The following is a 23,613-nucleotide window of genomic DNA, read 5'->3' as shown; positions in this document are numbered from 1 at the left end:
CGTTCTTCTGCTAACTTTCATTTTAAACATATTGCATATTTATGTTTTTTTTCTAATTCTCGAAGTAATTGCTCTTACCCTTTCTTTCTTTCTCTCTCTCAAATTTACTTGTCTCTATTAAGAACTGCAAGTATTTCGTTCTCTTGCATTCTGCATGTTTTACAGAGTATTTATATTCTCCAGTTTATTTCTTCTAATTTGTACTCTGAAGTAACTTTACAAACAAAACTTATGTATTGTGCTTGATGGAACATTTCTGTATGTTTGCATCTTTTTGATTTTTTCTTTCTTCTTAGTTTATTTTAATTGACAGGCATTGTGGTTTGCCTTACGAGCATGTATCATGTATTTTGAATCACTTTGCAATATTTTAATAATTTTCAAAGTTACGCAAATTCATTATCCAACCTGTTTTTTATGTACTTTTCTTTCTTTAAGCAGAAAATATCCTTTTTCGTTTAAATGATGCTCTGTTTACTTTATTTTTTATCCTCTGTTGTTGCCATCAACATCCAGTCAAACTGAATTATGCATTTCTTTTACAATTGTCAATATTTCTTTGAAAGCGAAACTTCTCTCTTTTTATTTGTAAGGTTCAAGATAAAACAGTATTAAGTATTAAACACTTTTGAGGTGAGTGTATTGACGACAGAAAAATGCGTGCAGACGTAAATGCAACTGTTTCAAAAGTAATTCGAAGCAAATCATTCGTTCAGACAAGAAGGAAAAGAAAGAAGTTCTGATGTGGTTAAGCTGAGATGAAATAACTTAGGCTTTTGGTTTTGCTCCCTCAGCCTTTTTCGCTTTGATCACTTTCTTGACTTTCTTAACGCGTTTGACTTTCTTTTCAGGCTTGTCCTTATTTTCTGGCTTCTCTTTTCCTGGAATTGTTGGTACATGAGGACCAAAGAATGAAGCACGATGAATTTTCATTGCTTTGTATCTGTCAAAGTCAGATTCATGAAGCTTGTGTTGACGTTTGTTGATCTTTTTAGCCCATGCAGTTCTTGCGAAACGACGAAGAATGCGTGCTTTCTTGAATTTTTTAACCAAATATTTATGATGAATTCCATGAGGAATCTTGACTGTGTATGGTGTAAGTGCAAGGCGCTTCAGACTGCAAACCTGACGGCTGATTCCTGTCATTGCTTTTGGACCATCAATCAAAACCTAATATATTTTTTCAAAATAATTAAAAAATGATTCGTGAAAACAACATTCATATCAAATAGAAAAAAATTAAATATATCGCATCAAAAATTTTGCAAAACTTTATTTTGATCAATGATATCGACAATTGTGCACAAGCGCTGCCTTCTGCCATAGTTAAGGATACAAACTCTTCCAACTTGAACAAAGCGATCACGCTAATTATGATCATTTTTATTGCAAATAAATAAGCACATAAACATTAATAATCACATATTATTAGTTTATTGACAATTACTCAATATTCATGAAAAAAGAAGAAAAATACCATTTTCTTGATCAATCAATATGGATCTTGGATATTTTGGATCAATAAAACTTCAAAGGATTTCAGATAGGGAATGATCAATATATTTTTTTAAAAAATATTTATTTAAAGCCTTTGTAACAGATATCAAAATGCCTCGAACAAGATTACCGAAAGACAACAGGTTTTTATTAAATTTCTCAAATTGTTTATAAATTTATAAAACACTGTTATTTCGAATGATGAATTTAATAAAAAATGCTTTTAATCAAAGAATTCAGGCAGGAGCGGCTTTGCAAATGACAGAAATTTGGGTACGATTTATGTGATATATTAGTGTTTATTATATTATAATTTTTTGTTTGCTTGCAGCAAGATGTTATCAAATTTGATCCATATGCTCCAAAGGATGCTGGAGAATCTAAAGAAGAAAAAAAGGAAGCAGCTAGAGATCATCTTGATGGATTATATGCAATGGCAAAAGCAAGTGGAAGCGGGCATGACAGAATGGCAAGAGCTTCATGCAAAAAATGTGGAGGATGTTTGATTTTCATGATTGATAAATATTTTTTTCATTTTTGTTTTATACATATATAGCTGGCCACTTTGCTTTCCAATGCATGAATGATAAGCCCATTCGTATGTCTTATTTTTTTTTAGCAAGCTTTCATGCCATTTTGAATTAATTATTTATCAGAAAAACAAATAATTTCGCTTTTTAATCCGATTGAAGATTCTTCATCAGAAAGCAGCTCAGATGAAAGTGACGAAGAAAAGAAGAAGAAGAAGAAGAAATCAGAGAAAAAGAAGAAGGGACAAAAGAAACATCATCATCATTCGCATCATCAAGGAGACAAGCACTCAAAGAGAAGTAACCATGGACACCATCACCGCAAGACTCATCACCACTCCAAAGCAGACGAAAAATCTGAACGAAATTCTCATTCGCGTTCTTCTTCTGCTTCATCGTCTCCTTCACCATCTTCTACATCACCAGAAAGGCGAATGAAACACAACGAGCTTCGAAAGGAAAAAGCGAAAAAAGCAGAAATTGAGCGACGAGCAAGCAGAAATGAGTCAGAGTCAGAAGAAGGAGAAATACGAGAAGATGACAGCACACACCGAAAACACGCCAGTCACATTTCTCGAAAAGGACGTTCTTCTCACTCTCATTCTCGTTCACGCTCCCGCTCCCACTCCCACTCCCGCTCCCGCTCCCGCCGCTCAGCAGCTGACTCTTCTGTATCAACATCTTCGTATTCTTCTCGTTCACCTTCATCTTCGTCGTCTTCTTCTCGCTCTCACTCTCGCTCTCCTCATAAATGATTGATTGATAATATTTATTCATCTTTAATTATTCTTTGATACAATTGAACCAAAGTCATTTTTCTACAGTGGATATTGGGAATATTGCCTTTCTTGATTCAAAACGCATGGAAAGTTAAACATTGAGGATAATCCGTGTTGACATTGAGAAATATATTCATTTTTTATGTTCTTTGATTTTTATATAAATTAATTATTGTTGATTTTAAAAAATGTTTCTTTAAAGAAATACAAACGTTTGCAAAAAATAGTAATTTCAAAAGGTTTTAACTTTATTTAGATATTAAAAAATAGTAAAGATTTAAATATAAGATTTAATACAAAAATGTGGATGAACAACTATTTGGTACAGAATTCTTGCAATTATGAAAAAATCAATGATTTGTTTCGAACTTTTTCTGCTACAGTATTATTATAATTCTGACATTTTCATTCAAAATAATATATTCAAATATTAAAAATCGAAAAAAATTTTTGAAAGTGCTATGTGGAACAAAATTCATAATGACAAAAAATTTCATCCCATTTTGAAAGATAAATCGTTCTTAAAATGATAAAATTTGCAAGCTTCGCTGGAATTTTAAAACTAAATTATATGGATATTGTTTTCTTTTTTTGAATTTTGAAATAATATTTTATTTTTTAATCGTTATTAATTGTTCAATAAATTCATATATCTTCTTATTCATGTAGATTTATGCTCGCTATTTGCAGCGCTCATCAGAAGACAGTGTATTTTATTGATGAAAGAATGTGGAGATGTATTCATTGCTTTCGGAAAACATGATTGAAAAAAGAAAATAAATCAAAAAAGATTTTTTATCTAAAGAAAACTCGTTTTCCAGCAATGATCATGTTTGCAATCAATATTGATGATTAACTTCTGGTCTTTAATAAATGTTCCGTTGTTTCAATCTCTTTTAAAAACATATTCATTTGAATGAAGATGAAACACGATGGAAAAGCGAAGGAATATGAACTCGTTTATTATGTTTGTTAAAAATATGTTTAGTTCGAGTTTTTTAATGCGAGACTCATATAAACTTTTCCGATCACAAAGATCAAGAATGTTGCATTATTTGTATTTTGACTTTTCCGTTTCCTTTACTAATATTTGTTTTTTTCTTAGAAAGTCAATGACTTGGGTAATAATTCTATTTATTCATATGAATTGGCTGATATTGGTACCATCTGAAAAGAAATATGGAATTAACTCGAAAATTGTGGATTCTTTTCACCAAGTAACAGATCAAAGTGAATATTTTCTGAAAAAATCGAATAGCAAATCCACTGCTGATGATGCAAATATCAATCAAAACGAATTTCGAAAAATGAAGTTATCAAATGTTTCAACTTTAAGAATATCGAAAGAATTCTGCCTTTTACAAAATTCAACAGTTTCAACAAGAAATTTGTTTGTTGAATTAATGAATATTCCCGTTTTTGCTCACATTAAAAGACAGTCTTTCTTTGAAGTGTTTGAATGCTGTTTTTATTTAGAAAACAAAAGAATACGGAACATTTTTTATGCAGACAATGGAAGGATATATCTTTGTAATTCGACAGTTCTTATTAAACGTTGGGAACAAACTCTTGATTCAATTGTTTCTATTTCGGATGAAAAAATTGAACCTTTGACTTCTGGACTTGTGACTGTGAAAGATTGTGGATTTAATTCTATTTCATTAGGCTCTTGTGATCCATTCATATCTTCGAATCGTTTTATCAACGTTGAAGTTCAAAATACTTTCTTTTCAAACATGACCAGATATCGCAGAGATTCGCTTGGTAATTATGGTCATTTATTCAAAAGATTTGATGAAGTTTTGAATTGCGCTTTCAACAGAGTCGAATCACCTTTCAATGGAGGAATTGTTGAAGGATTAAGGAATCAATGTGATGATTTTTATAGCGCTAACTCGACTTTTTCGGTTTGCCACAGAGCATCAAACTTAAACATCTCCAGAAATGATACCATGGAAAGGAAGCTGATTGCATCTGGAAATGCATCTTTTGAAGATTGTGGATTCTTCAAACTTGGATCAGAAAACAACTATGGTGGTGCTATTTATTTTTCATCAGGTGGCTCTTTTGTCACAAGGCAATGTTCGTTTGTTGAATGCAAAGGCAGTTGTGGCGGGGGAATAGCCATCACAAACAGCAATGCAGATGTTACTGTTGACGAGTGTTCATTCATTGAATGCAATTCTTCAGCATCTGGAGGAGGGTTTTACGCTAATCAAATGAAAAATGGATTTATTAAAAATTCTAATTTTTCCTCATGCATTACAGGTCATATTGGAGCTGGATGTTTTTTGCAAATGCTTGTGATTAGTCCATTTGTTGAGTCGTGCTTCTTTCAAAATAATACAAAAAAAACGATCGAATATTTTGGAGGTTGTGGAATTGGAATACAAGACAATTCTCCGGCCATTATTAAAGATTGTCTATTAAGTGGAGGTCAAAGCGATAATTATGGAGGAGGTATATCTTGGGATTCCGAAAGCGGACAGAATCCATCAACAGTATCTTTCTGTTTCTTTGAAAAAAATTATGCTGCACAAGGTGGACATGATGTCTATATTCACAGTGGATGGGACAATGTTAATAAAAGCAGCTTCATTCTTTGTAGAAGTTTAACTGATCAAAGACCAAACAGGGTGATGAAAGATAAGACCGATTGCAACCTCTGGATTCCACAGATTTATTTTAGTCCAATTATTATTGATTCAAATAACGGCATTGATCATCTTGCCTGTGGATCAAAAGATACTTTGTCAGAGTTGGGAAGAAGCTGTAAGACAATTGGTTTTTTTTCGAAAGTGGCTGATTCATCACTCGCATTAGTTCAAGTGGATATTAAGTCAGGAACATATTTAGAGACATTTATTCAAATCAACAATTTGAATGTATCAATGAAAGGAGAGGGTATGAATGAAACAAATATTATTGACTTTTTAGTGGATTCATTATGTCTTATTGACATAACAAGTGGAAATTGTTCATTCAGTGATATGTGTTGGAAACGAAATGCAAATGCTTCAAATTCTGGGCAATTGTTTTCAATAAGTCAAGAAAATGGAATATTGCAATTGCAATCTTGTAAAATAACTTCATCTAATAACATTGTTGAGTTTCCATTCTCAAGTCCAATAATGCTGATTAGAACGGGAAAGGTTTCATTTTTATCTGTATTGATAACATCAATAACTCAACAATCATGTGCTGTAATAAGTCTTATTGGAGGTTCAACCTATCAAATTGCTTTCCAAAATGTTGAATTCACACAAATAACAAGACAAATCGGAAACGGAAGTGTTATTGAAGGACATTTGGATCAAGATAATAGGTTGGATATTAATGGCAGTTGTGTTTCTGACTGTTTGACAAGCGATGGATGTGGAGGTGGAATTTGTGTTTGTTTAGCAAGTGATGGGGAAGTTGTGGTGAATGGAACAAGTGTGATTGATGGATGCAAGGCAGAGAGCAATGGAGGAAACGGAGGGAGAGGAGGAGGAATATTTGTGGAGATGGAAAGCGAGGGTTGTAGATTGACAATTGGGCAAAATGTTGAGTTTTCGAAAGTGAATGAGAATATTGCAGAATATGGGAAGGATGTGTTTGTTCATTGTGGGGATGGTGTGCTGTTAGAATCAAAAATAAATGCAACTTCATTTGCCTTTTTTGACACAAGTGAAATTCCATCAGATATGTTTAGGTTGAGTGGGAGTGAAAATGGGAATGAAAATGGAGTGATTCCACTATTTGTGTATTTTCATTCGTTAGTGACGAAAATGTTTGTTGATGGAAGTGGAGGAAATGGGATGGATCACAACCATTGTGGATTTGAAGGGTTTGGGTGTTTGACAGTTGATTATTGTGCGAACTCAAGATTGAGTGAAAGTTCAAATGAAATAGAGGTTGTTTCATCTTCGTCAATAACGAAGGAAATAACAGGACCTTCATTTGATGTTATAATTTCAGGCAGAATATCTTCATCCGATGGAGAGAGGATGAGAGTGAATGTGAGTGATGAAGGATCAGCCACACAAGATTGGCTTGTTGGATGTTCGAGTTCACTGACAATAAGTGGACTTTCATTTGTTGTGAAAGGTCAGTTGGATTCAAGGAGAAAAGCATTCATTCATTCAACATCAACACTCAGTGTGACGAATTGTTCAATCTCATTTGAAAGTGGAGCATTGACTGATGGAAAGATAGGATATAATGTGATAAACATTGAGGGGGGAGAATTAATTATGAATGGGTTTATGATGAAAGGGTCAGTGACAAAGAATGGGAAATCACCAATATCAATGACAAATGGAGTGAAATTGGAGATTTTGAACAGCAGAGTGAGTGGAGTGGAAGTGACAGGTGGAAATGGAGGAGGATGTTTGAATGTTGGGATGAATGAAGAAGGAGGAAGTGTGAATATTGAAGAAAGCAATATATCCTCGACATGCTCAGGTGGAAGTGGGATGAAAGGAGGAGGGATTATGATATCGGTGGGGAAGGGAGGGAGCTTGGAAATGAACAAAGTGAATTTATCAGGATGTGAAGTGCCATCAGAGGATGCTGAAGATGGAGGAAGAGGAATGGGAGGAGGGATGTTTGTTGAACTTCCCAATCAAATGGGAACATTTGTTTTGGAAGGAATGACATTTGAGGGATGCAATGCCTGGAAAGGGAAGAATGTGTTTGTGTCAGGATGGGATCTGAGCGAGGTTGTGAATGAGGAGCACTTGAAATGGGAGATTAAGGAAGAGGAGTTAGGATCATTGGATGAGTTGTGTGGAAGGGAGAGAAAGATGACAGGAGATGAGGGATATGTGATTCCATTGGTTGTTTATTTGTGGGATAACTGGAGTGGGGATGGGTTTGTTTCTCGAGAGAAAGGAGGAGATTTCAGTGGGTGTGGGTATTCAGAAGCACCATGTTCATCGATTGACCACCTGATTTCACTGAGATATGAACCACTTGGAGAAGGGGAATCTCACATCAACATTGTTGGAACAGGAGCACTCAACAAAGGAATATCATTTCTGTCACCTCCTTCATTAACAGAAACTCCCATTGTGACGATCGAAGGAGAAAAGAAAGGGACAGTTATGAAAGTGAGAGAAATGGATGGAGATGGAGGAGGTGAATCGATTGTTGTTTCGAATGTTCATCTTTCATTCAAGAACATATCATTCACAATGCCGAATGAATTGGGGAGACATTCATCATTCGTTCAATCTTCATCATCCTCTGCAATGCTTTCAGTTGTGAGCTGTTCGATTGATTGTTCTGAGGAAAGGAGAGAGATGAAGTATTGTGTTGTGAGAGTGGATGGAGGAAGTGTTGCAATTGAAGATTTGACGCTTTCTGAGTGGAGTGTTGCGAAAGGGTTTGTGGAGTTTGGAGCAGAAGTGGAAGTGATTTCAGTGGTGAATGTGTCAATATTGAATACAGCAATATCAGGGGGAAGCCTGATCTCGCTGACTGAGGGATTACACAATTTCCAATTCGCGAAAAGAGAAGAAAGAAACACGAACACAGTTGTGAGAGTGAATGAGTCGACATTCACAAACATTTCATGTGGAGAGAATGGAGCATGTGTGATGAGTGTGGATTCGTTCGGGGTTGGTGTGGAGTGTGTGATGGAAGGGTGTGTGCTGACGAAGTGTGCGAGTGAGAGGAGCAAGGAAGGTGGAGGGGTGAAAGTGTGTCTGAAGAGTGGGGAATCGGAATTGAAAGTGAGAGGATGCTCGCTGGTGATGTGCATGTGCTCGACGGTAAATGGGAGAGGAGGAGGTTTGATGATTGATGCAGCTGATCCGAAAGCTGAATTGGTTGAAAAGGAAATGCCAGCTCTTTGGGTGAGACTGGAAAACATTCGATTTGTGATGAATGAAGCGTTTGTTGGGAAGGATGTGTTCATCAAGTGCTATTCGATTGCAGGGCAGGTGAATGAGACGCTGTTTGTTCTGGACTTCAGCCAGGATGCTTTGAAGTCGAACAACTCGATTTGTGGGAGGGATGATGTTGGCAAGGTTGATGTTGATCTGATTCCATTGATCACATTCTATCACTCCCCTCAGGTGTTTGTGGGCGTGAATGGAAATGACAGCAGACAGTGTGGGGCACAAGAGAATCCATGCCAAAGCATTTGCTGTGGAGTTCGGCACATTGAAAGGAGTGTTGCGAATATGATTCTGATTGATGGAGAATGTCTGATTGGGGGAGTGTGTGAGATTGGAGATTTGAATGTGAAATCATTGAAGAGGGCACAGGCAACCATTCATTTGAACACAATGATTGAAGAAGATGAAATGAATGGAGGAAGTGTGATTGTGTTTGTTGATGAGTGTGTTGTGGAGAGATGCGGATTTGTGTTTGGGGAGATGTTTGGGTGGGGTGGGGAAAGCATTGTGAAAGAGAAGGATGGGAGATTGGAGGTTTCGGAGTGAATGTTCAGCTCAGCAACGATGGATCTGGTGATGAAGAGCAGGATTGTGAGTGTTGAGAGTGGAGAGCTGAAGATGACAGAAACAACATTTGAAGGGATTCACACCACAGCACCACTTCTCTCGTTCACCAAAGAGGGAAAGGTTTCGATGAGTGAGATTGGAGTTTGGGATGTCATGAGTGAATGTGGTTTGATTTGTGTTGGAGGGAAGGTTGATATGGAGATGAAGGAAATGAATTTTAAGAATAACTCTGTTTGTGGGAATGAGAGTGTACTGAAGATGGAAGGAGCCGAAAAGAGGATGAGTGTGCTGAACTGCTCTTTTGCGAAATGCTGGAGTACAAACAAGAGAGGGAGAATGGTGGAGATTTGTGAGGGTGTGGATGTGCTGATTGGATCATGCTTGTTTGATGGAGGAATAAAGGAAAGAAATGAGCAATATTTGAATGACGAAGAGGAGATGTGCAGATGGGATGGATCTCTTGTGGATATCTCCAACAGTTCTGTTTTGATGAAAGACACAGCAATTGCAAATTCACCAGAAGGTGGAATTACAATGAGGGGAGGAAATGTGATAATTGAGAAAGGAGAGTTCATTGACAATTGTCCATCGATTGAAGAATATCCATCAATGAGAAGAAACATCATTTGCTCAGATTCAGGAATATTGAATGTGATGAGTTTGAGAGGTGGAGATGGAGTTTTGCCAAATACTTCACTTTGGATGTTGAATGATGGGTGCAGTTTTGAAGGGATTGTTTCTGAAAGGGATTCATCATTCTTCATTCCTGTGTTGGAGAGTGTGGAAGCAAAAGAAGAGGCAAATAGAATGAAGCTGACATTCAAAGGATCGCTTCTTGTTCCATGCAATCTGTCATTCTCGGTTGTGAAGAAAAAGGGAGAAGAGAAAGAGATTGAAAAGCATGATTTTGATTCAAATGGATTTTTATCAGAAAGAGAAGAAGAAGGAAGTGTGGCAAAGGATCTCCTCAGCGGTTGCGGAGATGAAATAGAGGTGAGTGTGCATATTTTATTTGGGAATGCAGAATCTCCATCATCAACTCAGTCATTTATTCTGAAGAACAGAAGCGAATCCAAGACAAGTGGAGATGAAAGGATTGTTGAAGGAGGAAAAGAAGGAAAATCTTATTGGTTGTTGATTGTGATTATCATGACAGTTATTCTGATGATTGTTCTTATTGTGTCAATTATATTCATTGTTCGATGGAGGAAAGCAAAGAAAGAGAACAAAGATCTGAGAGAGATTGTGAATGATAACATCAGAAAAGATCCGAAGGCATTTGAGATGGTGACGATGGAGATGTCACCAGAGGAGCAGTGGAGGAGGGCAGAAAGAGAAGCTGAGAAGAAGAATGAGGAGAGGATAAAGAAGAGAGTGTATGAAAAAAGCTTGGGACATTCAGAATCTTCAGAACATCTTCTTTCTGAGAGTGGATCTACTGAATATATTTTAGGGAAAGATTCAGACAAGATCCCTGATTGGGCATTGGAAAAGGAGGAGGAGGAAGAGATAAGGAAGAGAACACCATCACCATCTGTCTCATCCACTTCAACAACAGATTCAGACTCCACATTTGTTCGAGGGGAGGATCTGTGTCCAACAACCTCTTCAATGTCGAATCTGGTGGATGCAATGGCCTGCTCATCGCCTCATGAGAAGCTGATTGTGGATTTGAGAGATTCATTGTTCATGTTGCTTCACGGGAGGAATGAGAAGAAAGAGATGGAGATTGGAAGTTTACAAGAGAGAGAGCAGACAGCTGCTCAGATCCTGTTTTGGGTAGCCAATCTTGCCCTCCACTCATTTGATGAAATGGAAAATGGATTATCTTCTCTTGCCAATCTCAGTCCTCATATTGTTCTATTTTCTGAGCACATGGTAATCTGCATTGCGATGCACTCTGACTGTTCTTCTGATGATTCAGACTCATCGTCCATCTCTTCATCGACAGTTGCGACATCTGCCAGTGATGATGATGAGGAGGACTCTCTGCCTTCTTCAGCCTTTGAAGATGAAGATGACAACAGAAAGGAGTGCATGCGATGGAAGGCACCCGAATTGTTGATGAACAATAAAATGGGAGCAACAAAGAAAACGGTTGTGTTTTCAATTGGGATGATGCTGTGGGAGTGCTTGACGCTCCACATTCCGTTTGGAGATTATGAGGCAGAAATGGCTGGGTGGATGATCAAAGAAAGAGGATTGCCGAACATTGGAGTTGTTGAGAACAGTCAGTTGCGAGATGCAGTGTGCAGTATGCTTCAATTTGAGGCAGAAAACCGTCCACGATTGAGAGATCTAAAGCGAGAATTCATCCGATACTGTCCGGCAAGCATGTCCACTTTCACTGTTTCGGATGCAATCGGATTAGAAGACAGTGGGAGGTGTGGAAGTGGGAATGAGAGTGTGAATGGAAGTGAAATAGCAGGGGGGAAATGATTTTAAAAAGTGGATATTTGGAAGAAAATGATAATGAATGAAGAAATCGAGGTGTTAGAGGGTAATATGTTGACTTGGGTTCTTGATTTTTGTTTCCTCATGGAGGAAAGAGAAGACACTTCATTTTTGTGGGTTGAGTTTTCATTTCAACAACAATCCTTAAATACTACCTTTTTTCTTTTCTTTCTTTCTTTCTTTTTTGTTTGTTTGTTTTCAACAATCGAGCAATCAAACGGTTTTTTATTTCAGAAATTTTTTTCTTTTTTGGTAAAGAACGAAAATATTCTTAATGAAGAAAACCGGAGAAAAATGAGGGAAAAAATAGATTATGAATTAACTATGTTTTTTTAATAAATGGGAGATAATAAATGAAATCATAATTTTTACGAATGATGAAAATCCAAAGATTATTTTTGTCATTAGACTTACATTTTTCTTTCAAATGTCGAAAGTGAGACAATTATTCTTAAAGCCAAAGTTTCATATAAAAATTGTGGAGTAAAAAAAAAGAAAAGAAAAGAAAAGTAAAGAAAGATAGAAAAAGAAAAAGAGATAGAGAGAGAGAAAAGAAAAATAAAAAAATATAGGAATGAAATAAAAATTTTCATTTTTTCTTCAGTTTTTTGTTCCCATCTTTAAAACTTCATAAAAAAATGGAAATTGAACCGAAACAATGTTTTTGTTTCCAATAAAGAAAAGTTTCGAAAGTGTGAACAGAAAATTGAAGCAAATATGAAATTATTATTTTATTTGTAAATCAAACAAAGGGAAGTTTTCAAAAAAAAAAAAAAAAAAAAAAAAAAAAAAAAAAAAAAACAGCCATTTTACAAACAAATGCAATTATATAAATTGGATTGAGTTTGATGAGTGGAAACAGTATTTTTGATTAGAATGAACTAATCTCACATTCACCTGAAATTAAAACAAAATGAATTGATCTTGAAAAACTTAGTCATTTCGATTTCGAAAAAAAAAAAATAATATTTGTATTTTTATAATTTTCATGGTTTTTGATTTCGGAAAATTTCACGTTATCATTCCATACGCAACTTTTGATTTCTCATTGAAAACAATTTTTTTGATAAAAACAAAAACAAAATGGGTGATTATTTTTGAAATCATATATTTTGTCGGGGTGTTGATTTATAAGAAATTGTTCGTTTTTTGAAAGAAAATTTTAATTCTAAAGAGAAAAAGCATGATAATTGTTTTCAAAAACAAATGGCTTTTCCGAATCAAAGATTGAAATTCATTCAATAAGCCTTTTTGCTTTTTTATTTTTTTATTGATATTCAAGAAATATTTTTGCACCGAAATTATTAATTGAAAAATATGATTTCAAAAATAATCACCCAAATATAATAAATTAGATTACAAAATATCTTCATCATGATAAACAATCTTTGAAAAAACAACACACCGTATTAAGTTACGTTTGAAAAAATGGTTACACATATTGTTTGTAACAAAATTCAAAAAGCTATATATTTTTGTTCGTTTGTTCAATAAACTTCCATTTTCTGTCTGGATTTAGCTGTGCTTCTAAAACAACACATGTCATATCGGAAGAATTCAATTTGTTGAATGAACAGATCATTAAACATGGATTTATTGCAATAATTTCTCTTTGCACTTATTCTTTTTGATGTTGAGAAAAAAATATCATAAATGTGTATAATGTTTTAATTTGGAAACAAATTTTGATCAGGAGAAGGATATTTTGGAGAGCTTTCATTGAGTTTTCTCTTTTCGGAAAAATATAGACACAGTTTCAATTCTAGAAATTCAAAATAACATTTCTTTTCAAAGAATCAAAAATTGGATGATTTTTACTAACTTTAAAAAATTTCCGGTTCACAATTATCACATTTTAATTTTGCAATATTTGAAATTTTTTCTGTTATTTAATCAAAAAAAGATCAGTTCGTCCATTTCTTTTACTTTCTTCTCTTTGGGATGTTTTGTCCTTCTTTTCCCCAGCCTTATCGTTCTGTATCGTATGCGAAGGCTCACACGCATCCCATATCGTCATTGAAATTCTCTGACGATGGAAGTTTTTTTATTACTACGGGTATTTTAGATTTATTCGAAAATAATAAAAAAATTATTTAATTTTATGATAAAAAATTGCTATACCAATTCTTTGCACAACAGGAGCTGACGCGAGTATCACCATATACAACGGAACAAATGGAGAAATAATGACGCATGTTACTGACGAGAATAAAGGGCACCGACAAGGGATTTCAGATCTTGCACTTTCGCGAAATGGAAGGTTTGCCTGAATATTAGTCAAGTCTATGATGTGAAACTTTTCTTTTTAGGTATTTGTGCACCGTTTCTGATGATCGAACAGCAAAAATCTGGGACTTATTTGAAGTATATCAATGATTTTCAACTTTATTCATATTGGCTTTTTTTTTTAATGAAATTTAATATTTAGAATGAAGTTATTCAAACATTACGTGGACACACAAATTATGCAATATCATGTGATTTTGCTCCAAGCAGCACTGTTGTTGCAACAGCAGGCGTTGATAAAAAAGTGATTTTATGGAACTTGCTGACTGGATCAGTGATTGCAACATTGACTCCTGGGGCATTCCCAATGACGACAGTACAATTTATTAAGAATGGAGATGTGCTTCTTGCTGCTGGTCACGATGGGTTCATGTATGATTTTTTATTTGTTTTTAAAAAGTATTATTATTTCTATATCTCGGAATTTTTAATTGACTTTAGACGTTTATATGATACTACTACACTGCAGTGCACTCATACATTTCTTGAGGTATCTTCTCCTGCGCCTGTTGGTTGCTGTCTGTTTTCTCCAAATCAAAAATATATATTATCAACAGCGTTGGATGATTCAGTGAGATTGTGGGATGCATTTGGATGTATGTTGAAATTTGATGAGTTAGTCTGAATGAATATCTGTACATTTTATCTGCTTCTTCTTTTTTGAAGAAATATTGAACTTCAATTGGATGCCGTTTTGTGTTAAAAAATTTTCAGTCAATTAATATTTTTCTAATACAATATTTTTGCTGAAATCATCTTGATTATCTTTTATTTCATATCTATTTTTTTGCACTTCCTCAACGAACATCAGCTGGGCGGTGCATCAAGGTGTTCACGGGCCATCAAAATCGCTTCTTCTGTCTGCAACCCTCTTTTCTGGTGTCTGACCCTTTCAGTGTGTTGTGCGGCTCTGAAGACGGCAGCATCGCTTTGTGGGACATTCGAAGCCAGCTGATGATGCAGAAACTGGGTGGACACGAAGGTTTGATGAGGAAGGAGAAATGAATGAATGAATAAGAGAGAGAGAGACTGAGAGAGAGAGAGAGAGAGAGAGAGGATAAATGAATGAAAGAGGGAATTTTTTGAATGCAAATATTTAGATGGTTATAAGGGGGAAAGAAAGAAAGAAAGAAAGAAAAATATTATTATTAGAGTTAACAACCTTATTTCAATATGTTATTACGTACAATAAATTTATGAATTCTTTTATTGGTTATTGATTGCATATTCACTTTCACTTTCTTTCTCTCTTTCTCTCTTTCTCTCTTTCTCTCTTTCTCTCTTCCTCCTTCCTCTTTCTCCCCTTTTATATTTTTATTTTATTTTATTTTATTTTTTTTTTTATTTTCTCTCTCTTTCTCTTCTCCACAGGTCCTGTCAGCTGTGTGTGTGGGTCACCCAATCAAGATCTGTTTGTCAGCAGTTCATTCGACGGCACAGTTCGTCTGTGGAAGAAGAGCGACAGATGCATCTGCTCACAACTGGCACAGATGAAAGAGGAAGAAGAAAGAGAAAGAGAAAGAGAAAGAGAAGGAAGGGGAGAGAAGATGGAGGAAGAGAAGGAAGAGAAAGTGAATAGAAATGCATGCACAAATGATAAAACTGAAGATGCAAATTTGTCTGCTTCAAGTGCTTCAATTAAAATGGAAGAAGACATTTCTATTTCTTCGCCTTTATCGTCTTCTTCAGCTTCTTCTGTTGTTGATAACATTGTTGAGGCAAACATAACAAACACTCCATCAGATCCATCTTCTCAATTAGAATCATCTTCTTCACTCACATCATCATCTTCATCATCATCTTCTTCTTCAAACACTACTTTATCAAGCACATCACCCCATATCTCTCTCTCTTCTTCTTCTTCTTCTTCCTCTTCTTCTTGTCGCTGCGTCCACTTTGCCCATCCGTCGAGTGTGGCAGACGAGTTCGTGCAGCGTTTCGAGGCGCAGCGGTGGGAGTGGAGAATCAGAGAGGAAGCGTGGAAGGCAGCGATGCAGACAGAAGAGGCCAGGCAGAGGCTGAAAGAGTCAACAGAAATATGCGCCAGGCGGAGCGCGGCGGAGGCAGAGAAGAGGATGAAGGAGGTGAACGGGCTTGTGGATGTGTCTGACGATGAGGGGGAGAACGAGAACGAAGGCGGAGCATCTGCTTCATCATCATCATCTTCTTCTTCCTCTTCTTCTTCCTCTTCTTCTTCTGCATCTTCTGGCTTTGGAGAGAAAGGAGGAGTGAATGGAATGGGAGTGGGGCTGGGTATGAACAGCATGGGAGGCGTGGGTGTGGGAGGAGGAGGAGGAGGGGCATCTGACAAGAATGACATGTATCTTCTGAGTGGAGAACGCTCACCCAGAACGAAGTCGCAGCATTCAAGTAGACAGAGCTATTCGCCTGTTTTGTCTTCTTCTTCTTCTTCTTCTTCAAATTCTTCCTCTTTTATTGCCTCTCAGACGCGTTCTCGTTCCTCTTCTGCTGCGCTGAGGGAGGAAGGCAAAGCCAAAATGACATCTGCTGATTTTGCTGACCTGGTGAAGTCGAAAGGGAAGAAAGAAAAATCCTCTTCAAAGGCATCGCATCAGAACTTGCTCGTTTCCAAGCATCTCTTCGGCATCCGCACACGCGACTCAACCAGCTCTTCTTCTTCTTCTTCTTCCTCTTCTTCAAAGGACTCTTCCTCCACAAAGACATCCCGAATGCTCATGCGCCTCCAGCGGAACAGCAACAGCAGCAGCAATAGCAATAACAGCAATAGCAATGCCAATGGCAGCAACCGCCTTTCCTCTGCCCCTGCTGCAGAATTCACTCAGAAGGGCATCCAACGCGAAGACCCCTTCCACACACAGCAGCTCCTCGCCAGCCAGTCCTCTTACTCTCAGTCCCATCTTCCTCCTTCTGTCTCTTCTTCTTCTTCCTCTTCCTCTTCCTCCTCCTCCTCTTCTTCTCTCCTCTCCCCTCCTCTCCGCATGCCCCGCCCCGGCGAGCTCACAGCCGATCCGTCGCATCTTCCGCAGCCCCAGCTCGCCCCTGCCTTCGTCTTCGCACCTGCCCCGCAGCTCCTTCCCCAGACGCTCACCACAGGCACCTCCAACCCCGACGTCAAGCGTTCTGTGCTTGTCCACTCTGCCCCGTTCATCCAGCACTCCGCAAAGGGGCCCGACCCTTTCCTCACCTCCTTCACCTCCGTCTCCCGCTCGCAGCAGGCACGGCAGGTCGCTTCTTCGCAGCACATCCACCCGGCAGCTGCTTATTCCCCTCGCCCAGCTGCTTCTCCTCTCCCGTCGCTCTCTCCACAGCTCGCACACACCCCTCTTTCTCTCTCAAAAGTGCCCTCTTTTTCTGCTGCGACCATTCCCTCTTCGTCGCCTTCCATCACTTTCGCTGCGGTCGATGCACACGACACGAAACTGGGGCATCAGAAGCAGCAGCAGATAAATGCTGTTACTTCTTCTTCTGTTTCTTCTTCTTCTTCTTCTTCTTCCTCTTCCTCTTCCTCTTCTTCCTCTCCTTCTTCTTCTGTTTCAATCTTCTCTTCCTCATCCTCAGCCACATCATCGCTTGCTGGCATTCCTTCCACAAACATTTCTTCCTCCTCTTCCTCCTCTTCTCCTTCTCCTTCCTCTCCTTCTTCTTCTTCTCCTTCTTCTTCCACATCACAGCCATCCCACGTGAGTTTCTCTCCTCTTTCGCCTTCTCATCTGAGCTTCAGTTCCGATGCGGCGCCATTCACAGAGCAGCCTCTGCCACACCCAGCCAGCTCGCCAGGCATCGACAGCTCATCCAATTCAATGTGAGGGAGCGATAAAATTGAAATGAATTTATTATTATTATTATTATTATGATTATTATGATTATGATTATTAACTTATATAATCTGTTTTATTTTGTATGTTTCTCTCTTCTTCTTCCACTTCTTCTTCCACTTCTTCTTCCACTTCTTCTTCCACTTCTTCTTCCACTTCTTCTTCCTCTTTCTTTTGTTTACACATTTTTTTAACTTTTTTTCAGCTGATTTGGATGTACTTGTTCAATTCGAATGTGTTGTGTGGGGAAAGAATATTTAATGCTCGTTATCCTTCTTCAAATTTTGTTTTGATTGTATTTTTTGCAGAAGTGCTTTTGAATAAACACAGAAATTCTTTCTGTTTCTATTTTCAAGGCATTTTTGCTGCACATCACAAAACACTCACAAAAATTACAAAAAAATGCCTGATATTTCAATATAAATGTGTAGATTTAAAATGAAATGAGAAGTGCATTGTGAAAAAACTCTTTGGTTTTCACTTTCCAGAAGCTTTGCAAATTTTATCTTAACTGAAACATCTCTTTAATTATCGTGCTTTCCCTTCAAATCTTATTTTGTCATTTTTGAAGATGTCAAGATGAATAACATCTCATTCATTGTTCATACTCCAACAAACCCAAAGAGAATTCCACAGTTTATTAAAAAATGCAATGACATTTCTCCTGTATGCATACAAATTAGCCAAAGTTTGAATGCTCTCTTTGCTATAGAAATTACTTGTTATTAGTCTTTTTCAACAAAAATAATAAACCCAACAAAATAAATTATTTTTATTTCAATGTCATTTGAAAATTGTATGAGGATTAAAAAAAATGCGATAAGTTCAACAAGAATCTTTCGTTGTTTGTCCCTCAGGGAAAGATATGAATAATTTTGCAAAGATTGTAAAATTGAAACATACATTCTCTTTCTGAAATGATTAAAATATCAAAAGATCTGATTCACTTCAAAATATTATACTTCGTTAAACCATTAACCAAATCAAAGTTTGACACAGAAAAAAACGCGATCAATACTTGTAATCATTTCAACGAATTGTACCTCAATAACAGATTCTTCAAAATCAAATAATCATTGATTCGTCCACAAAACTGAAATATTGAGACGTTTCCGTTCAATGAGCTGTAACCTTCATAGCAGATCCAAGTAACAAAGATTCTGAATCTGTAGAATTTGATTGTTGCTTCACTTGGAAAATCACATCTTCAAGTTGTTCTTTATCAACATCTTTGAAATTCCATTTGTGTTTTGTCAATCTAGTTGGAGCTTCTTCACCTCCATGTTGATTTAACTGTTGAGTGCACAAATATACGTCGTCTGAAAGCAAACCTTTATTCCACTTATAAGCAAATTTTTTAAAATACTTTCTTTGCTGACTGTGCTTCATTTCATCCAAACTTTTATGCAATTTTTGCAATAACCAAAAGCGGAAATTTGCATTTTTCACGAAATAAGATGCTTCCGAAAGCTTTTCGGATTTGGATTCTTCCAAAAGTCGACGATGTTCACTCAAGACTTTTTTTGATTTTGCTAAAGCTTTTTTCAGTTGTTCTTGTGTCATTGTTACAAGAGAAAAATCAATGCCTAAGTCTGACCCAGAAAATATTTGCGAAGCATGCATTTCAAGCAATAAATAAATCTTAAAATGATCAAATATATAAATATTTTATTGAGGGATATTTTTGTGATTGTTAATATGGAACAATTTTTTCATGGTTTCGTTTTCTGAAAAAAATGAATAAACATTAATATAATGAATATGTCTGATATTTGTTTCTGTTTTTTTAACAACACCGAAAGGTGAAGAAACACATGAATCAGACATAATAATGACAGAATAAAAGCAAATGTTTTTTGTTTTGAAAAATCTATTAAACTTTTGAATTTATAATATTGACCTTTTAAGTTTTGTTCTTTAAGGTTATTGTTTTCATGTGAGTTTTTCTTTCAAAATCAAAAGAATTCTTTTTTTTTTTATGAAAGCATTGAATGAACCAGAAAAAAAAATAAAAAAAAAAAAAAATAAATATCGATAAGAAAAATTCTTCAATTCTTAATTCGACAAAAGTTCATTTCATTAGAGCATTTCGATCAATTATTCTTTTCCATTTTTTCGATCCTTTGTGAAAATTAGAAAAAGAAAGATGAATATATAAAAATTTACAGATTTTTCAACTCTTTAAAAAGGAAATGAACATTATTTGAACATCGGTTAACAACGCACAATTCAAAAAAACTGATAACAAAGTCTCTTCTAAACAAGTTGAATCAAAATGTTGCTAAATTCGAAATAAAAACAGGGAGCTTAACAACATGTCATTATTGAATAACGCAGAATAATGAAAAAAAAAATGAATATAAAAAATAAATTAAAATCAAATTCCTCAAACATCTCTCTATTCTTCCAAACAATCGGCATCTTCAATTTGTCAAGTACACCACCAGTGACCCATCCCTCAATAGACATTACAGACAAAATATGAAAGAATAAGAGAAAAACGGCACATGTCAAAGGGATTTCTCAAATAAACATCAAAACGAAGAGCAACAGAAGACGAAACGATTGTCAAAGAATTTTAATGAAACTACAAAAATGAACTAAACACGTTTACAAATAAAATAAAATAAAATCAAACAACAATATGAAAGAGAAAATTGAATTGAAAAAAAAGAAGTAGAACAAACTTGGAAAAAAAAGAAATTTTTAAAAAAACCAAAGAAAATTCCTATCAAACAACGCAATAAACACAAAAAAACATTTAACTTTACTTTATACAAATTACATGGTATTCAATTGGAAGGGATCCATCGACTGCAACGGAATTGCAGCCCCAGCGGTGCCTGCAGAAGCAGACGAAGGAGGAGCAGCCGCAATCATTTCTGACTGCGAGCTGAGCGGAGCATTCGGATTGTACGAAGGAGCAGCAGCAGCAGAGGAGCTGACATTGAGTGGGGCAGGTGCCTGAGAGACAACAGGAGAAGGCAGAGGCTGAATGGGCTGCATTTGTGGCTGCATCTGTGGCTGAGGCTGAGCATATTGCGATGCAGCCATCGGATCTGCTTTGACGGGCTGGCTGGTCATAGGCATCTGTTGCTGGGCAACTGGAACGGGCGGCAAAGCAGATTGGAGAAACAGATCGGGCTTGAGGACGATAATAAAAGATTGGAGAAGGAAAGATAGAGATAGAGACAGAGACAGAGACAGACAGACAGACAGACAGACAGACAGACAGACAGATAGATAGAGAAAGAGAAATATAGAGAAAAAAATATGATAAAGTTAACAAACAAACAAACAAAAAATAATAATCAACACACTTTAAAGATAACCATAATTGTCAAAATCAGCAGGAAAATCAAGCAGACAGCGCCAAAAGCCGACGTGATCCCACTCATCAGCATCCACCCGTCATACGAATCGCTCAGCCTTTTCACAACACTCGTCAAGCTTCTTGAGTCGATGCACATCGACAATTCATTGCCCGTGTAGATCTGCTTGCACTCATGCATCAGCAGCCAGAAGAACATGGCAAGACAGCGGTCGTAATTAGTGATGTTCCTTTCTTCTTCTTCTTCGCCTTCTTTTGGCGCTGCTACTGCTGCTGATACAACATGCTCCCTCTGGCTGAATGCATATGGCGACTGGCTGGTTACACTCAGCGAAGAGAAGTTGAAATGAGAGAGAGACTCTTTGGCGGCATCGCCAGCTATCTGGCTGCTTGTCAAGAAAAGAGAAGAAGAAGAAGAAGAAGAAGAAGAAACGGAAGCAAATGCAGCAGGCTTATCAGCAGGCGGCAGAGGGGAGTCAGGGTCAGTGCAGAACTGTTTGAATTTCTTGTGATACACATTCGTCGAAAACAGCGACACGAATGTCACCACCAGACAGCCCAGCAGAAGCACAGCCACAAAAAGCCCAAACACGAACCCCAGCATCCTCCTCCTGTTCTCGCGCTTCTGAAACGGAGGTACAGAAACAGGCATTTGCTGAGCCGGCTGAATGGTCTGCTGCGGAATCGCCATGGCAGGAGCAGCACCAGGCACTGCTCCCAACGGAGCTGGCTGGGCCATCATAGACATCGCCATCTGCTGCTGCTGCTGTTGTGACACAGCGTATTGATACTGCCTTTCTGCCAGAACGTCTTTGTCTCTCTTCTTCATGGCCTTTGCAAGATCGAGAATTGAGCCAGCGACTCCGACGATGATGCTCAAAACACCCAAGGCAATAACAACACCAAATATGCCATTGGGAAGTACCTCACCAATCTCCTTTGTCAACGGCTCGCGAAAATAGAGAGAACCAACGACGATGAAAACAACACCAACCATTAATAGTGTGAATGAAAATACGAGATATATTGTCTTAAATATGTTATAAAATAATAAATAAATAAATAAATTTAAGCTTTTTTAAAAAGAAAATATTGAAAAAAAGCGAACTTTCCAAAAAAACGCTTTTCCGAGACTGCAATAAGATACAATTACACATATCAAAAGAAATGCAGCCAATCCAAAGCTATAAAAAGCAGTGACAGTCATTGAATCTCCTGCATTCTTTAAAAATGTTGCAGTATCTCTGAAGAAGGAAGCAGATATATGTTGATAAATGATTATAAGTGTAAGATCATCATAAATAACAGAGTTTCTTAGAGGAGATTTCATGCAAAAAGCAATTACCCCAAGCAGTGCAAATATTATGCACAAAGCCAAAACTCCAGCAAGATAAAATGAAAATATAAATGAGTGCTGAGGATTTATTGATTGTTTTCGTATAGAGCTAAAAAACCCAATCAAATTGACAACAACTCCAATCAGTGCACAAATCATCACTGCAATCGATACGCTCACCACGCTTCCATATAAACACAAATATACAATTTGAAGAATAACCATTCCAGCAAATAGTATTGCCATTAGCAATGAGAGAATTCGAAGAATTAATGTCGAAGGTGGGAGAGAAGTCGAGGGAGCAGAAGCTCCATTCTTTTGCGCTGTAATATTACAAATCATTAAGCAACTAGATGTTTAAATGAACAAAAAGAAATCAAACTTTGTGATTCCATGAACAAGAATAAATAAATTGATCAGATACTTATTATTAAAAAATTAGATCAAAACTTCTTCAATGTTTCTGAGCTTGATTTTTTGTTATTTGGTACTTGGCAATAATTCTTACTCGACCGCCAGGGAACATGCTGAAATTTTAAAAGAAAAAATCAGTGAAATGGCAAAAATTAAACTTATGCGAGCAGAAAATGTTTCTGATGCATATTCCCATTTTTCTTTGAAGAATTCATCATTAATAGCTGATAACCTTGAATTTAAAACTTCACATCTCGGAAGCATTGCCATTCTGGATGGATTTTCTTCTCTATTATTTACCAATGCAAGGATATCTGATTATTTCAAAAATCCGTCTCACTTCACATCTTCAGGCTCAATTACCATTTCAAACCTAACATTAAATTCTTCACCTTGCGAAAATTGTTTTGGTTCATTGGTTGAATGCAAAAACGAGGAACTAGCAAAAATAATTCTGGAAAATACTCAACTTTCACATTGCTCAATTTCGACAGAGTGGACCGGTTCATTCCTTTGCAAAGGCTTTGGATATTTAGAAAGCGTGAAAAATTGCAATTTTTCAAACATTACAACAAAGATGAACGAGGAAACTAAAGAAAATACAAATAATTTGGAATCTTTTGTATTGAAATCATCGTTAACATCATCAATGTTTCACAGGGTGCATGATTCATTTTATGGATGCATTGTTCATGGTTTATCCTGCATCCTTCCTTCGATGGAATATTCATGCTTTG

General features: G+C 36.6%; 7 protein-coding genes across 7 annotated transcripts; 4 read left to right on the top strand and 3 right to left on the bottom strand.

Annotated features, from left to right (window-relative positions):
* Window positions 1-554: 554 nt before the first annotated feature.
* On the bottom strand, window positions 555-1,499 carry MONOS_7150 (putative 50S ribosomal protein L14e). Its single transcript, XM_067877457.1, has 3 exons — window positions 1,478-1,499; window positions 1,272-1,367; window positions 555-1,170 (listed from the first exon to the last, which is right to left on the bottom strand). Exons 1-3 carry the CDS (start codon window positions 1,478-1,480, stop codon window positions 769-771), a joined length of 501 nt encoding a protein of 166 aa, XP_067719390.1. The 5' UTR covers window positions 1,481-1,499; the 3' UTR covers window positions 555-768.
* Window positions 1,500-1,546: 47 nt separating this feature from the next.
* On the top strand, window positions 1,547-3,050 carry MONOS_7149 (uncharacterized protein). Its single transcript, XM_067877455.1, has 5 exons — window positions 1,547-1,640; window positions 1,731-1,770; window positions 1,829-1,997; window positions 2,054-2,095; window positions 2,154-3,050. Exons 1-5 carry the CDS (start codon window positions 1,609-1,611, stop codon window positions 2,780-2,782), a joined length of 912 nt encoding a protein of 303 aa, XP_067719389.1. The 5' UTR covers window positions 1,547-1,608; the 3' UTR covers window positions 2,783-3,050.
* A 2,887-nt stretch (window positions 3,051-5,937) lies between these two features.
* Window positions 5,938-9,237, top strand: MONOS_7148 (uncharacterized protein; the record flags this gene model as incomplete). The annotated part of the gene is made up of 1 exon (XM_067877454.1): window positions 5,938-9,237. One exon carries the CDS (start codon window positions 5,938-5,940, stop codon window positions 9,235-9,237), a length of 3,300 nt encoding a protein of 1,099 aa, XP_067719388.1.
* Window positions 9,238-9,267: 30 nt separating this feature from the next.
* Window positions 9,268-11,697, top strand: MONOS_7147 (uncharacterized protein; the record flags this gene model as incomplete). Its single annotated transcript, XM_067877453.1, has 1 exon — window positions 9,268-11,697. One exon carries the CDS (start codon window positions 9,268-9,270, stop codon window positions 11,695-11,697), a length of 2,430 nt encoding a protein of 809 aa, XP_067719387.1.
* A 2,201-nt stretch (window positions 11,698-13,898) lies between these two features.
* On the top strand, window positions 13,899-18,219 carry MONOS_7432 (putative WD repeat-containing protein; the record flags this gene model as incomplete). The annotated part of the gene is made up of 6 exons (XM_067877756.1): window positions 13,899-13,972; window positions 14,022-14,076; window positions 14,141-14,370; window positions 14,440-14,594; window positions 14,810-14,980; window positions 15,370-18,219. The coding sequence occupies 6 exons, from the start codon at window positions 13,899-13,901 to the stop codon at window positions 17,784-17,786; spliced, it is 3,102 nt and encodes a 1,033-aa protein (XP_067719386.1). The 3' UTR covers window positions 17,787-18,219.
* Window positions 18,220-18,611: 392 nt separating this feature from the next.
* Window positions 18,612-19,468, bottom strand: MONOS_18698 (uncharacterized protein). The gene has a single exon (XM_067871740.1). The coding sequence runs from the start codon at window positions 19,416-19,418 to the stop codon at window positions 18,912-18,914; it is 507 nt and encodes a 168-aa protein (XP_067719385.1). The 5' UTR covers window positions 19,419-19,468; the 3' UTR covers window positions 18,612-18,911.
* Window positions 19,469-20,576: 1,108 nt separating this feature from the next.
* On the bottom strand, window positions 20,577-22,456 carry MONOS_7431 (uncharacterized protein; the record flags this gene model as incomplete). The annotated part of the gene is made up of 3 exons (XM_067877755.1): window positions 20,577-20,939; window positions 21,116-22,156; window positions 22,235-22,456. 3 exons carry the CDS (start codon window positions 22,454-22,456, stop codon window positions 20,577-20,579), a joined length of 1,626 nt encoding a protein of 541 aa, XP_067719384.1.
* Between the last annotated feature and the right edge of the window lie 1,157 nt (window positions 22,457-23,613).

This window comes from Monocercomonoides exilis (assembly GCF_001643675.1).
Source record: "Monocercomonoides exilis strain PA203 chromosome Unknown scaffold63-433378, whole genome shotgun sequence".
Classification (NCBI taxonomy): domain Eukaryota; phylum Preaxostyla; order Oxymonadida; family Polymastigidae; genus Monocercomonoides; species Monocercomonoides exilis.
This window is presented reverse-complemented; position numbering and strand designations above follow the sequence as displayed.

Excerpts from the sequence above, each read along its gene's own strand:
- MONOS_7150 (XM_067877457.1), bottom strand. Across the intron at positions 1,171-1,271 it reads ATATCATTGATCAAAATAAA|GTTTTGATTGATGGTCCAAA; the intron begins GTTTTGCAAAAT and ends AAAATATATTAG.
- MONOS_18698 (XM_067871740.1), bottom strand. The coding sequence starts at position 19,418 with ATGCATGCTTCGCAAATATTTTCTGGGTCAGACTTAGGCATTGATTTT.
- MONOS_7149 (XM_067877455.1), top strand. The coding sequence starts at position 1,609 with ATGCCTCGAACAAGATTACCGAAAGACAACAG. Across the intron at positions 1,641-1,730 it reads AGATTACCGAAAGACAACAG|AATTCAGGCAGGAGCGGCTT; the intron begins GTTTTTATTAAA and ends TTTTAATCAAAG. Across the intron at positions 2,096-2,153 it reads CATGAATGATAAGCCCATTC|AAAAACAAATAATTTCGCTT; the intron begins GTATGTCTTATT and ends ATTATTTATCAG.